Below are 15,618 nucleotides of genomic sequence, written 5' to 3'. Positions count from 1 at the left end.
CTAAGGAATATAGGAAACGGGAAGGAATTTCATGTTTACAGGTGAGTCTCATCTACAGCATATCTTATGACACCCAAGTCAGGAGCCCCGAATCAGGGAGAAAATGCAAACCCTTCCAGGCCTGAGCATTTTGGAAAAGAGCTCCTCCACGTGTAATAAGTAGCAGTGTGCTCACCTTCACATGCTGACAATGGAGGGCCCAGGGCAGGCGTCAGATTTGGTTCACAACCAGAAAACATCCTGCGTTCAGACAGCGACGCGAAGTTTGTGCAGTTCAAAAAGAGGCTGTGATCCAGCTGAATGCTACTGACAGCTGCGTCTCTTAAGTGCTCTCTGGAAGCCCAGTGACTATTCCCAAGACATGGCCCTGAGGCTAGAAGGAGTGGGCCTTGGGCTGTGAGGACCCATCTCTCTGGCTAGCTGGACCAAGTGCTATGTGTCACCCCACTTGAATGGTGACATTGGGGCATAGAGAGGCAACTCTGCCATCTAGACGGCAACTGATGTCTACAGTAAGGTGACTTGGTGAGTGGAGCAGAATGGTAGGGAGACCATAAGCACAGTGTACAGCAGGTCCTCAGGCCATGGCCGCAGATCCAAGCAAGGCTCAGTGACAAGAAGTAGGCAGAAGTAGGTTAGAGTTTCTACCCTATACACTGAGCTTGGGGGGGGGGGGGGGGCTCCACCTCACAACAGCCCCATAAACATCTAGTGAGACCCTAGTGTGTGCCGGAAACGAAATGAGGTGGTAGACCCAGAGGTGAGTACACGTGAGGAAATGAGACAGAGGTCGGGTCATACAGCCAGGGAACTAGGCCAGAGGAAGTCGGGCCTGGACACCTGGGGCTTTCTCACTCTTGGAAAGAATGGCTTTGAAGAGCCCAGCCTCTTTCCAAAGCCTGGGACTTGCCAGGTGAGTCAGCTCAGCGAACTTCAGTAGCTCTGTTTCCTCTGGCCTAGGGGATGTCTAACCCTTCAGGTGAAAGGCTTTGAGGCCTGCTGGGGACTACAGATAAGGGAACAGAATCTTCCAACAAAAGCGGTAGCAAGAGTGATTATCTTGTCAAGAATTTCTGCAGCACACATTGCTATGGAGTCAGTCTGCCCTTTGCTCCAGACCTCTGGCAGTTCATTCAAACCAACACAATGAACTTTGAACCGCTTGAAGTCCTGGCCTGTAAGTGCTTCCTTGACAGGTCCTGTCCCTTGGAAGCTCTGGGAAGGTCTTTCTGGTGGAGAGTCTTCCTCTGGTAGGCATGAGTGTTCGGTGCCTGCCACTTACACCTCAGAGTTCAAGTACAAAGGCAAACAAAAAAAAACTTAGGCGTTGTTTTACCTTGATATGTCCTGGTCCTGTACTCTTCCCAGTCCAGACTTAACTTACACTTTACCTAGAACCAATGTGGGTGTGAGGGCCTTGAAGCTTCTCCCAAATATTGTTCTCAAGGTTCATTTGGGCTCTCTCAGGAAGTTCTTTGCAAACAACATTTGTTGAAGGCCTACTATGTGTCGGGCACTGTTTAGTACTTTTACATAACGAGCTCTCACGCAGAATGTTCTGTGTTCTAGGCACTGTTGTAAGCAAGTAGCTTATGTCACCTTAACTTATTAGCATCCATTGCATGAACTAATTCCCCATAACATGCTAATGGCATTATTTCTTACCTGTTTGAGGGGATCCCATTTTACTTTATTTGCAGACTGAACCAGGTGTGCTAGGCACGTGCCCAGGCTGGTCTTTAATTCACTCTGAATTCCAGGCAGGCTTTGAACCTGCAATCCTCCCTGCTTCAGCCTTCAGAGGATCCAGGAGTGCAAACCTACATCACCGAGTCCAGCTCAAAGCAATTTGCATCTTGGACTATAAGCCCAGTTCTCCAACATGAGTCGGCCCTCTTGTAAATGCGTAATATAGTATGGGGGACGTAGCTCAACTGGTATAGTGCCTGCTTAGTGTGCACGAAGTCTTTGGTTCAATCCCCAGCACTGCGTGAATCCCCCGCACTGCGTGGGCAGTGCGTGCCCTTAATCCCAGCAATGGGGAGGTAGATTTCCTTTTTCCTCTCCTCCCCTCCTGGATGCCGTGCACATGCAGGTGACATGTAACTGACATGCAGGTGTAGCTGTCCCAGGCCATTTCTATCTTCCCCTCTCTCCTGGGCAGCCCCACATTCTGCTGGATGATGTCGGCTTCTCGCATTTTCTGCACCAGCTGGAGAATAGTCACCGCTTTGCTGGACTGAAGTGATTTATATGCCAAGGCTAATCTTTTAGTCCTTTCTCAAGTGGGGTTTGATACAGGACAGAAATAGATTGAGACTCACTTATTCTCTTACCATGTTAATGTCTACTAAAACAAGACGTAAATTGGTTTGCACCCTTCTGCTTCTTTCCCTAGCATTTATTTCTTGCTACTAAAATCTCTTTGTAATTTCCAAAAGACAGCACAATTGTGCAAAAACACAGGTATCTCTTGCATGGATAAATCTGGGTTTTTTTTGTTGCTATTGTTGTTTTGTTTTTTGTTGGGTTTTTTTTGTACTGTAATTTGGTCTGGAGTTATAACTATTGTGCTAAAGTTATAAAAATTAAACAAATGAAACATTTTTTCTTAAAATATAGCTACAAAAATCTGGGTTTAATGATCCACACTTGCAATCCCTAGTATCAGAAGGCAGGAGGTTTTAACACCTTAAGTTTGGAGCCAGCCTGATGTACATATAGTAAGTTCCAGGCTAGCCAGGGGTAAATACTGTGACTCAAAGTAAATGAACAATGAAATGAACACAGATAAGTAAGAAAACTCTCTCTTAAACACATTTAAAATCAGTGAGTTTCTTCTTTACTTGTATTTTCCTGTGTATTCATGCAAATTAAAACTGCATCTCTGACATAAAACAGTTGTACCTGACAGCCTCTTAATAAGATGTTTTTTCTAGTCTGTGTTCTGTTTTGTTTTCGAAGTTATTTATTCTCTTTAAATTATCCCATTTTCCCACAGTGCCTATTGTGGCCAAGGAAGGAATGGCAAACCATTGGTTGTCATGCCACAATATGTCCATAAGATGTCGCTCTGAGCACGTACGATCTAGAGCTTGTTTTTGCTCAGCAACAACCAAGCAGCAATTGAATGTAAACTTTTGTGAAATCAAACCTTTTTAGCTGGGAGTTCGTCCTTCTGCGACTTGCTTGCAAACCCTTACCACCATTTCAATGCCTAGGGCAAGAGAGAAAGTGAAATCTCTAGCCACTCCCCTGCCCTAAATCAGAACCAGTGGTGTTAGGAATGGACAGGACATGTTTGAGGAACCTTTAAAGAAAAAGAGGTTTCTTCCGAGCATGAAACTTGTCATGTAGGCTGTTAGAAAAGTCCCTTGCTGAGTCTGTTTCTTGGTGTCCTGGGCGAGGGGCTGGACCCGCTGATCTGTGAAGGCGCCGCCATCTCCAGCTTTCTCCATTTGCATCCGCTGATTGCTTTCCACTCCTCGGTTGCTGCCTCAGCCAGTGCAGATTTAGGAAGAAAAGCTCACCCATTTTACGCTTGTTTGACTCTATTCCTCTTTTACAAGTGCTCTTTGCTTCAACTGTCCCAGGACAAGCATGCCCAGATGGTCTGTTTTAATTAGGTTCCTTTTCTCTTTAAGGCTTTTACACAGGTTTCCTCCCCCCCTCCCCCCTCCAGGCCTTAACCAATCTGCCTGAAAGGGAGAAACATGTTCTCCTTTTCACTGCACAAATGGGGTTTTCTTAGTATCCACGGCAGTCATTTTTGTGTTGAATAGATCCAAACAGGATGGGGGAAGAAGATACTACACGCAGTGCTTAAAGGAACACCTCTAACATCACGCTAAATATATTTAATCCAAAAAGGAGGGAAAAGGCATTCAATTTTGGAGGTGGGCAATTTCTGTCCCTTTATTGCCGGAGGCATGTTAAAACTTTGGGAAGAGGCATTTGTGCAAAGAGGAGGACCGTTAATCAAATCACAGTTGAGTATTACCAACCAGATAACCTGCCGTTAAAATCTCCCGAGGCTAATGAGCGCTCCTCTCCCTGCCGTCCCTGGGCAGTGTGTGGAGCAGATGAATTGGGGCTATGATGGCTCAGCCTCATTCAAAGACCGGCATGAACTGCATGCATCAGCAGCACCAAGGGAACCCGTGGAAGTGAAATGCTGAATGAATGCATTAACTGGAAACTCCCGAGACACCCCGAACTGATTCCCTTCAGGCTTGACACTCAGAACACACATGTCACGTGAACTACCTTGAGAACACATCATCTGTGCCCCTTTGTAGCAAAAGAGACAGAGGCGGGAAGGCACATGCACTTAAGTAAACATAATAAATCTGCTCTTTTAAGTTATTCACTATGTGAAATCATGCCTAGATTAAGCAGCTGGCTTGTGGCAGTCATTTCACAATATATAGATGGATCTAAACATCACATTGTACACGGTGAATATATTACAAGTTTTCCAGTTCTGCCTTTTAAATGCTGAACAATTTGAAATTAACTGTAATTTACAACCTCATTTAAAAAATTCAAATAGTTAAACAAAGTTTCAGAAAGCTCCCAGTAGGGGACTGAGGATGTAACACACGAGCAAGTCTTGCCCAGCACTTCCTTGTTTTTTACTATTTTCTCATTTTCCATACGTATTTGAAGGTATAGAATGTGTAGAGTGTAAGAGTTCTCCTTTTGGGAGAGCTATATTCCAAGACCCCAAGTTGCTACCTAAAACAAATGATAGTACTGAACCCTACATACATAGTCACCCCTCTATACCCAAGGAGTCGACCCAATACAATTCAGAAACACAAGTAGGAAAAGGCTGGGGATGTAGGTCTGTGGAAGAACACACGCTTCCTGAATTTGACCTTGGATGGGACAAGGAAAAGAAAGGAAGTGCTGGTCAGTGGTAGAATACTTGCCTAGTATGTGTGAGGCCCAACACTGAAAAGAAAAAAAGCAGTGGGGGAGCCGGCCATGGTGGTATACACTTTAATCCCAGCATTCTGGAGGCAAAGGCAGAATCTCTGTGAGTTCAAGGCCAGCTTGGTCTACATAGTGTGTTCCAGGCCAACCAAGGCTCTACAGTGAGACCCTAGAGAGGAGAAATAAATATGGGGGGCTACATTGTGCTGAATATATACAGATATTTTTCTTGTAATGACACCCTAAATAATATAAGAATTGCTTGTACTACAATAAGTATTATAAATAATGTTGAGATGATTTAAACTACACGAGAGGATTGTATAGGTTATATACATATACTGTGTGATATTTTTATAAAGGGGGATTCTAGAACTAATTACTCTTTCATACCAAAGGATGCCTGTTCTGTTGTTTCCTGAACATAAACAACTATTATCAACTTTAGTTTAGAAATTAGACATGGTAAGACATCAATAATAGCATAATAAAACAATTATAAATGTATACTATAATAAAAGTTATGTGAACTCTTCCCTCACTCATAAGTAATCTGATCATTTAGGCAACTTAGAAGTCACTAGCATGCAGATAGCGTATACAATATAGACATTCTGAACAAAGATAATTTACATCCTAGACATGGTGGAGTGGGATGGTACAGATTTTATCACACTGTTTGGAACAACAGACAATCTCAAACTCGTGAATTGTTTCTGTAGTTTTTCACTTCGTGTTTGCAGGCTGTAGCTGTTTCCCAGCCACTGACTCTATAGAAGGTAGCGCGGGAGACAAGTGGGGAAAGGGTTATGATAATGGATATACAAACCCATTTTTATCACAAGTAGAGCCACACTGGACATTCTTTTTTTTTTTTTTGTAGTTTTTGAATGAGTGCGTTTATTAAGTATACGATGGTCCAAAGTCAAAGAATAAGGAGTGATAGAGAGACAGTAATACATGGTGGAATGAGGCTCTAGCAGAAACCCACTGAGGGAGCCCCTGACTGAGAGGTCTGGACAGAACAGAGCGTCCCTCCAGCGAGGCTTCCGAGTGAATGAGTAAGAGCAGAGAGGTAGCATCATCAACTGGGGCTTCCATATTTAGCAGAAATTAATGGGGGAAGCCCCTTTAAGGCTGTTAGCTTGCATTTCCGATTGAGAAGTCCAGGCAGGGCAGAGTTTCTTCATGTGAGGTTTCCTCATAAAACAACAAATAGCAGCAGATAGAGACATCTTCGAGTCAGTGATTCCCAGCATCCAGCAGACGTGGGCTAAGGAAATCGAGATGAGCAGCTGGAGTTCCTATTGCGTGTTCCCTCCGAGGATGAATTGAGGTTTCTCTTTCATGTTGTAGGCACTTTTACATTACCGGGCAAACTATGGTAACATTTGTCGAAAGTAGTTTACCTTTTAGCTGTTCCCAAAGCTTTTATGGTTTTACCTGGACTTCTTTGCTGATACCTTCCCTCGCCACCAAAGAATTAGTCTATCCCCAGACCTTGGAAGACATTTTGAGACAAACTTGGATCAGAAATGGGAGGGAGAAGGCAACCTTCCATCCAGAGCCAATTTCTCAGTGATTTACCAATATAACGTACATTATACCATGAAAGAAGTACTATTTTATATCTAAGGGATCAGACTTCAATCACCTTGAAAGCTGTGACCTTCCTCCCCAGTAAGTAACTCAAGGTGGCTCTGTGATTCCAGACAGGGATTACTTCTGAAAGAGTTGACAAGAATGGTAGTGGAGGGGAGGACAGTATTGACTCTCTGAATCACATCCCATAGACTGCTCACTGTATGGGATGCCATAGACTGCTCACTGTATGGGATGCCATAGACTGCTCACTGTATGGGATGCCATAGACTGCTCACTGTATGGGATGCCATCACATGATCTGGATTCACTTCCTTATTCTATTTAATAACTGAGGGGAGTAAAATTTTCCCTTCCTCAATCTCGGGTTCTCTTCCTTTCAGTTCATGTAGAAATAGCCATCGTTTCCCAATGCTTTTGCTTCGTGTGCAAGCCTCATTTCTAAGATGCACCCGTGAACATACGGTGGCTGGTACTGGTACTGAGTTTATTCCTGTTTGATAAAGAGTCCACGAAGGCGGTTGGCATGGGATAGCTTGGTGATCTGGCCAGTCAGTGGTTGCCTTTTCCTTTCAGCTGCAAAGCTTCTAGGAGCAGAGTATATGTTTACGATACACATGCACATAGGCACATACACATACATACACACACATGCATGCACACACAACACACACATGTGCATCCACGCACACATTCTCTACTGGGCAGGAATATACTCGGTACTGTAAAGTGCTCTACAAAAGTATAACGACACTAAATCAGCACACAGGACTGTTCCGTGAAGCATTATTTATGTAAGCAAAGCTTTTACAAGCGTTTCAGTTGTTTATTAGTAACGGATTGGACAAATAAATTATGACCCATACAGTCATGCTGAGCAAGAATAACAAAGCAGTTTAGTATGTTCTGAAATGGAATATGTTCAAGATATAGATATTGGGACAAAACTGATGCAAATCAGGATAAATAACAGGAGGATTCCAATTTGGGTTAAAATTATGTCTTAGTGGATGAATTTGAAATGTCTCCATGTATGTTTATCATGATTCTCTTTAGAAAGACAAGGTTATGGGAAAATCTTTATTTATTTTTTGTCTGTACTGTTTGAATTGTTACAATGACTATGATTATTTTGCAATTAAAAATGTCATTTCAAAGTATAAATTTAGGGACTAGAGAGATGGCTCAGAAATTAAGAGCGTGTGCTGTTCTTGTAGAGGACCAGAATTCAATTCCCAGTAACCACAGGGTGTGTCTCACAACCACCCATAACTGCAGTTCTTGGGAATCTAGTGCCCTCTGTTGACACTGGAGCTGGCTAACCTGCAAGCACACACACATACCTACACACGGGTATACAGAGACTTCAAAAGAAATCTTTTCTAATTACAGCTTTACCCTTAACCTCCTTACTCAATGGCGTTTGGGAGAAAGTTGCTTACGAGTGGACAAAAGGCCTCTAAGTCTCCAGGAGAAAGTGGAAAGGGCTTGACCTTTTCTTCCTTTGTAGCAGTGTTCTGGTTTTTGCAGATGAAGGAAGAGGAAACAATTGCAGTGGACTCTGTTTCTTAGCTTTGACTTTTTTTTATTCTAATGCAAAATAAATAATGACAATATGTAGTGATCTGGAACCATTGGGCACAGCAAAATGTCTATCTTCAGTGGGGCTCGCTGTCCTGGTTGAAGTTGGAAGCGCCTGGCATTGGGGATAAGCTGCCGAATGAGTGGTCTTGGATTGCCAATCTTTGCTCGCTCTGCTGACCATTTCTGTAGAGACCTAACTACTCCAGCGCTGAAATGAAGCCTGTGACTTGCCACGCTGGAGCATGTCAACAGGCCTTCCCCTGACCTTCTCTTCTGGGGGAGAACATGGAGGCAAGCTGCCAGGCAGAATGTGTGCTGCATCTGGTTGAGAAAGCTCCCCGAACAGAAACTCAGCTCCTCTGAGGCCCACAGGAAATTGTGAGAGGAGGGGTCTGAGGTGAAGGCAGAGGTAGAGAACGTGGGAGGGTCTTTCTCCTTCAAGTGAGCGGGAAGCACATGCAGAATTAGGCCTTTATGTTGTTTTCACTGACTGTGACCTTGAGCCTCCCCTAGCACAGTTCCTCCTATTCTGTCACCTCATGTCCTAAAAAGCTGGAGAGAATTTTTGTCAGCTATACTGTTGGTACCCAGTGAAGTCAGTGCTCTCTTTGAGTGGGATTTTCTTTGACAAGCATTCTCTTTCCCTTCCTCTCTACAGATACAGCCAGAAGGCGGCCAGGAACGGGATGAAGAATCAGTTTAACCTCCATGAGCTGAAACTGAAGGGGCCTGAGCCGGTGGTTAGTCAGATCATTGACAAACTGAAGCACATTAACCAGGTATGTAGTGTGTCCAACAGAAATGGAAACGCACCAGAAACCAACAGCAGGGAGATGCTTTGCCCTGCTGAAACAAAGGCTAGGCCATTTGGATAAGCAGTGATTATTCGTTTTCTTCAATGATTTTCCTCTGGCCCTCATCTTTCACTCCATTTTTAAATGATTATGACATTGCAGTATGAGAGAAATTGTAATTGTATGGCCTCTATGCCTGAATTCGTAAAATAATTTTTTAAATGATACTCAACTAATAGCAAATTCTCCTGGTCCTCTTAGTCATTGGCTGTGGCTCTGTAGGAGTCTGTTGTCCAATCATCGTTACTGATAGGGATTCTCATTGATTACAGTTTCATTCCATCATCATGCTGTCTCTTTATCCATTGAGCTATCTCTTGATCGTAGATTGCTTTCTAAAAGACTGTGCTGTTGGGTTAAGAGATGAGTGTAGCTCAATGGCTAGCTCCAAATCGCTTTCTAGGGAGAGAGTGTCAGCTTGCACTGCCGCCAGCAAGATATGAGAGGTCCTGTGTCTCTCTCTGCTCCTTTGCCAAATTCTGACTCGCTCCTCTCATTTTCTTGACCTGTACACATAGTTTTTTCCTCTTGTGAGTAGTTTAGCAACAAGACACAAATAGAAGTTAGCTATACCATCTGCTTGTGATTGCTTTGTGGCTGCATTTTTTTTTTTTCAAAAAGCCACCAGAAAGGCCACCGTATGCCACAGTGACAGTGTTCCTATGCCATGCTATGCTTCATGAATGGGAGGGCCCAGACACTTGGCTACAATTTGTTGCTTGGGGAAAATTTCGTGTAACTAAAATGTTTGTGCATTGACAGACGTTTCTGCGTGAAGACACTGGCCTGATTGTATTTTTGGTGTGAAAGTGAGTGAATTTTTGACATTCTGGAAAATAAAAACTGTTTGCAAGGGCTTTCTAACAGTAGCGCATGTCACTTGGATTGCATCTTGAAAGTCCTGACAGCACACTCGGGTGGAACTCCTCTAGAGCCTCCTAAAGTATTTGAGCTCAGTGAGCACTTAATAAATGCTTGTTACTGCTGCCGAGCACATGGCCAGAGCAGAGTGATTACTTACAAATGTGTCTCCACGGGTACCATGGCAAAGCCTAGGAGCAGTGGTGGTATTGATTTTCGAACTATTTATACGGATCCCAACTCACAGTGTCTGGGTGAGAATGCTCAGTCGTTAGATTCCTGCATTAGAAGAGCAAAATTTCAGGGCCCATCACTGTGCCTCTAACCCGGAGTCAGTGGACTTTAAAGAATACCTCATGTGTAATCCTGGGTCCTAGAGACTTCTGAGATGGAAAGAAATCTTACTACTCCGATTTTTACAGCCTCTCTGGGAAGGGAGCCCAAGTAGAAATATCTCAGGAAAGATAGTGTGATGAAGAGCCTGGAGAGATGCTGCTCATTAGTTTGGGGTGACATGGGGTGAGCTAGGCTAGGGAGAGGAGTCCTGGGAGGAGCTAATGTTAAGACCTGCTTCCATGGACCATCAGTAAGGTTGGAATAAGTAAGGAGAAGTAGACCAGACAAAGACCAGTGGACAGAATCTGCCTGCAAAGGGAAAAAGTTGAAGAGATACAGGCTTCCAGGTGGTCTAGCAGTCACCAGCGGTATTTACAGCACAGTTAAAGAATATGGACTTACATATGCACATGGGTCTAAAGTTAGTTGTGGATCTTACCCTATATGTAGGGTAATGTAATACACACACATATATATCCACATATATATATATATATAATACTCATACAAAATTATACATAACTATATATAATACATTGTTATATATAATATATTATATTATATAGTTATATGTGCATATATAATTTTGTAATGCATAGCCTTAAGCAAATTAGTGCTTTCATTCTCCCTTCAGTAGTACTCCATAGCTATCTAAAGTGTATGTGTGTGTGCATACTATAACACACATAAATACACATGCACATATGCACATATATAATTGTATGTGTATGCCAGGCCCTTATTAAATGGTAATTGTGGAGATGCTGTTCAGGCTTTTCCCCATAGGTGGGACTTAACTTTGAAAGGGAGCTTCAGTACTCTGGCCACTGAGTTTTATGGGAGGGCAGATTCCTTTGTTACTTCTCTTGTCTCCTATTTTTTTCCTTTCATTTAACTTTAGGTCAGAAAAGCACAAACTAATTTGTAGGGAGGTAGAGGTGAGCAGAAAGAGCAAATTTACCATCAGCATTCCTTTCTTTCCCCCTCTACTCATAAATTAGTGTGTGAACATCTTCAGCTTCTACACAAATGCATTGAGCAATCGATTGTCATTGGCAGACCAGTTTTACCTGTTAGCGTGGTCTGGCAATTGATTGTCATTGGCAGACCAGTTTTACCTGTTAGCGTGGTCTGGCGATTGATTGTCATTGGCAGAACAGTTTTACCTGTTAGCGTGGTCCGGCTCCAGACACCCACAGCGACTTTCTCTCATGCCCACCTGTGATGCTTTCCATGCACAAAACACATCTTTTCAAACAGATAAAACTCACCTTTTCGCCATTGTTTGATGTGAAAGTGAGAGCCTTTGGGTAAATGACAAAGGACAAAGTTTTGAGTATGCTGCTAATACTAATAATGTGTTTGATTTCTATAGCACAGAACCTTATTTCAGTCATTGCACATTCTCCAGACTAGTTGTTTAGGGGAGACTCCAACCTGGAACCACGTAAGATGCACTCTCACAGAACGATTCTTTTCAAGAATTCACTATCCTTAAACATTTCATCATCCTCACCAAGTAATTAATGTTTATCCCTTTTTATTGCTAGAGAAACTGAGGCAGGGAGCCATTAGAGGCTATGCAGGCATGCTGCCAAAACATCTAGTGAGTCTAGTTGAAAATTCAATCAATTATCCAGATGTTGTTTCTTATATACTGCCAAACATCTGGATTCACTGAATGCCTGACTAAATTGGCCTAAACTTTTGGCAGTGGGGAGGTGGAATCAAGTGAACTTGCCTGTATTCACATGTGAGTGGCGAATCCAGGTAATGTTACTTTCCATAATACTTGTCTATAAATACAGACATATCTTCCTATCTGTGCTTGTGTGTATGTCCTGTGGAACTAGACCGTTTATGAGCATAACCCCAAATAACTCAAATTTCTCCCACAGAAATTCTCAGCTGCCTTCTTTTAGGTTTCTGTTGATAGCACTTGAAATACTATACTCACTAAGGGGAATAAAATAACATTATTTCTACATTGACAGTCCCACAGTGTAACCTTGAGGGGATGGGTCCAGGGTCAGTCCCGAGCCCATTTCCTGGGAAGATGTGCAGGTGTGTAGTATATTCCCTCCTTCTAAGCTACAGTTCATACGTAGCATTCCCACAATGGAGAATGAAGTCCTTTTTATTCCTTTTTCAGTTTCTAATTTGTGTGAGGATTTACTGTTTTGTGTTAGGAGAGAAACGGAACCCTCCTTGGTTCTCAGTGTTGGTTCTGGAATTTACTAGACCGTATTGCTTTTTTATTTTTTTTATTTTTTTTTTTCGGATTGCTTTTTTAAAAAAATAAAAAACTACCTTTTGTTTCTGTTTGTGTCCATCTGCTCTAGGCTCCTATGTCTAGAGAAGGCTCCACCAGTACCAAAGAATGGTCATAATACCTACCTAACCAGATGATGCTGTGGGTCACTTAGCCGCTAACTTAGTTTTGTTGGTAGCGTTTTTGAAGTTTAAGTATATTTACTAGTTAGAGCTAATTTTGCTGTTCCTAAACTACCATAGACATTATTGTCCCCAAGGAAAAACTAATTATTTATCATGTTCCCCATTTCAGTAAAGGTTCAAGTAAAATTCCAGAAATTGTTTTCCTGCCTGTTGTAAAGAGCTGAGGCCAGAACAGTCAATATCTGCCCATTTAGTGTCAAGAGCTTAGCATTCAAAATAGGATAAAGTCTCATCTGTTTAGGATGGCTGAACTGTCCTGCTGAATGGCGGGGGAGTGGACGAGATGGCCTCTTAAGAGTCTGTCCAGCCATGTGATTCTGTGATTTGTGACTCAAGGTCAGGCTGTAACCCAACACCCTCTTGTGACTTGATTCTCTGCCCTGCAGTCTTTTTAAAACACCCTGTTCCCCGGTCACCCCTTTCCACTTCGCAACCTCTCATCTTGGCAGAGGTTGTCCCCTTCCCACCAGCCTTCCAACCCAGGCAGAAGGAACTTCAACTTGCCCTTCCCCCTAGCAAGTTGTCTGTTCTTCCTTCTTTTCATCCAGCTATAAAACATTAAATGGTAAAAAAAAAAAAAAAAAAAAAAAAACCATTTGGGCATTTATCACTCCTACTATGTATCCATTCCCCAGGGCCAGATATTTGACCTGTCTTTGGATCATGCTAACCATGAAACTCTAGCTAAATGATAATTCAGCCATACATTGGCGCAGCACGAGTCAGTTTGTAGATGCTCTCCCGTGAACATTAGATAAACCAATAACATTGGCTCTAGGAAGAAAGCAAGATGGGTAGTGTTACTCAAGTTTACCGGAAGAAGAAATTGTAATGTCATGAGACACAAACTCAAATTGTAATGTAATGAGAGCCAAACTCCAAGGCTACTGGTTCCATTCTCTGCATTTTCCTTCCATTTCTCTTATGAAGAGAAGAGAACAAGAAGGTATTGTTAGGATCCATATATAAAGGATATATAGGATTACACATATCAGAAGTACCTTAATTTGGATATAACAGTTTTCAAGGTCCAAATATAGTCATTTCTATAGTTTAAGGCTTTCAAGTCTTCAACAAAGAAAGACTAAGAATCTTTTTCAGAATCCAAATTGGGACAATAATTAGGAAACCGCCTACCAAATTTATGATGTACAAATAAAGGTGCTTTGTACCATGTGTTTGAGTTAATTTTTAATGAGCTATCTCAAATTCATAGACAAGGTTAAATGCCCAAAGAAAAATGTAAAAATGCACAGTACATAGTGAAATATCTCTACTGCCATCTCTTTCTGGCAAACTATTTTTAAGATGCTTGACAGGCTCTGTAACAACGAAGACACTTGTTTTCCAGATAAAATGTTAACGTTTTAATAAGTGAATTTGTAAAGTTGTTGAGTAGCAAAGACGATAAATGGTCCATTCATTAGCATGCAGTTTTTCAGATCTTTTTGAGTTGGAGCTGAGTCATGATAGAATCGCACCAAGTAACTTTTTCATAGTCTTCTCATGAGAGCCAGTGCATGCTGTAAAACACTGACCTGAACCAGTAGCTTCCAGAAAGGCTAGTGGTAATTATTTCTGGCTTTTAAAGAAAACAGTTTTTGAAAATCAAATTTAAATAAAAGACTTTCCCCAAATGGAGCTCTGTCCCAAAGTCTAGGACACCGTCTTACTTGTGAACAGTGTGTCAGAACTATAGTAGCTTACAGAGCGGGGTGAGGAAGGGGGCAGAGATTTGCAAAGCCAATGAGATGACTTCTCAGTCACAAAAGGACAGTGTAAATTAGTCTTTAAAGACAGGCCCTAGACTCTCTGGAGCTAAACTTTATTTCACAAAGGAAGAGGAATTAGCTGATACATTCCAAAGCATATTTATCATTAAAAAATCTTTTGTCGTTCTGCTTAATAGCTTGAAATATAATTACAATGTCTGGTGGCTTTGGGGGAGCATGTGTTTTTAATATCTTAATTACTATTTATAGTTTAATAACATTGCACCAAGAAGAATTCTCAAATATTTTAGATTAAACTTCTTGAAAAGGAACTATTTTCTATATTTAGAATAAACGCCATCAATTGGTCTTATATTTCAGACTGTGCATATTAAATTACTCAAGAGTGGAAGATAAGTCAGGAATGGTGTGCTGCGCAGTCTTGGTATCATTGTCATGATAATATTAATTGAGCAATAGAGGGAGATTCTTTTTTCATTGCTATATTTTACTGTATTTGATTTTCTATAGAATTTATTTATTGTTATTGTTGTGTGTGTATACTATATAGTTTGCTCCAAAGTCTTGCCCAATACAAATATGGATGCACATATACAAGAGTGATGTGTGTGTGTGTGTGTGTGTGTGTGTGTGTGTGTGTGTGTGCAGTATGTCATGGCAGGAGGTCATAGTTAAGCAGTTCATCTTGGAAACAAAAAGCAATAGGGCACACAGCATGGACTTGCTAATTACTTATCTCTTATAGACATTAGCTGGGTTTATTCAGAATAAGTGCACCTCATTGCCCATCACCTTCACTCATTAAACTCATGGAATAATTAAACTCCACACTGAGTGGAGGCGTCTCTACGGGGATCACTGAACCAAAAGCAGGCAGAGCCCACAGGACTCATGGCTCAAGCCCTGTGCTTTCTCCCAGGGGGTGACTCAGGGCCACATTGTGTCCTCCTGACACCCTCATGCCTTGACTCTCAACTCCTCTCTTCGTGGGTGCTTTAACAATCCAAGGGCTTCCTCCTCCTAGAATGACACACATAAAACATTCTATTAGTCAGTGTGTTTAAATGTCAAATAACTCAGTTATTTTAGGCCAGTGCATTCAGATTCCGGTACTTAGTCAGCATGAGGGCCTCTTGGTGTTATTTCAACCACAGAAAGGCTAGTTTTAGAGGTCTTCTTAGATACTGGGTCTTCTGAATAGAGCAATCAAAATCTCAGGCTGCTCATGAAACTCTTGAATGTTTAACCCCATG

At 42.0% G+C, this 15,618-nt stretch overlaps 1 protein-coding gene across 1 annotated transcript in view; it reads left to right on the top strand.

The window, feature by feature from the left end:
* The window catches only part of LOC121445555 (glypican-3), a gene marked incomplete at its 3' end in the record, with an annotated part of 312,437 nt that overhangs the window by 257,568 nt on the left and 39,251 nt on the right, over window positions 1-15,618 (top strand). Inside the window, exon 6 of the mRNA XM_041647665.1 lies at window positions 8,783-8,903. Coding sequence (XP_041503599.1) covers window positions 8,783-8,903 — 121 coding nt within the window. The remainder of the gene's footprint in view (window positions 1-8,782; window positions 8,904-15,618) is intronic.

This window comes from Microtus oregoni, unplaced genomic scaffold, assembly GCF_018167655.1.
Source record: "Microtus oregoni isolate MIOR12 unplaced genomic scaffold, Mior012 000205F_ref0000001, whole genome shotgun sequence".
In the NCBI taxonomy this organism is placed as follows: Eukaryota; Metazoa; Chordata; class Mammalia; order Rodentia; family Cricetidae; genus Microtus; species Microtus oregoni.
The sequence above is the reverse complement of the archived record's forward strand: the minus strand, read 5'-3'. Positions and strand labels throughout refer to the sequence as shown.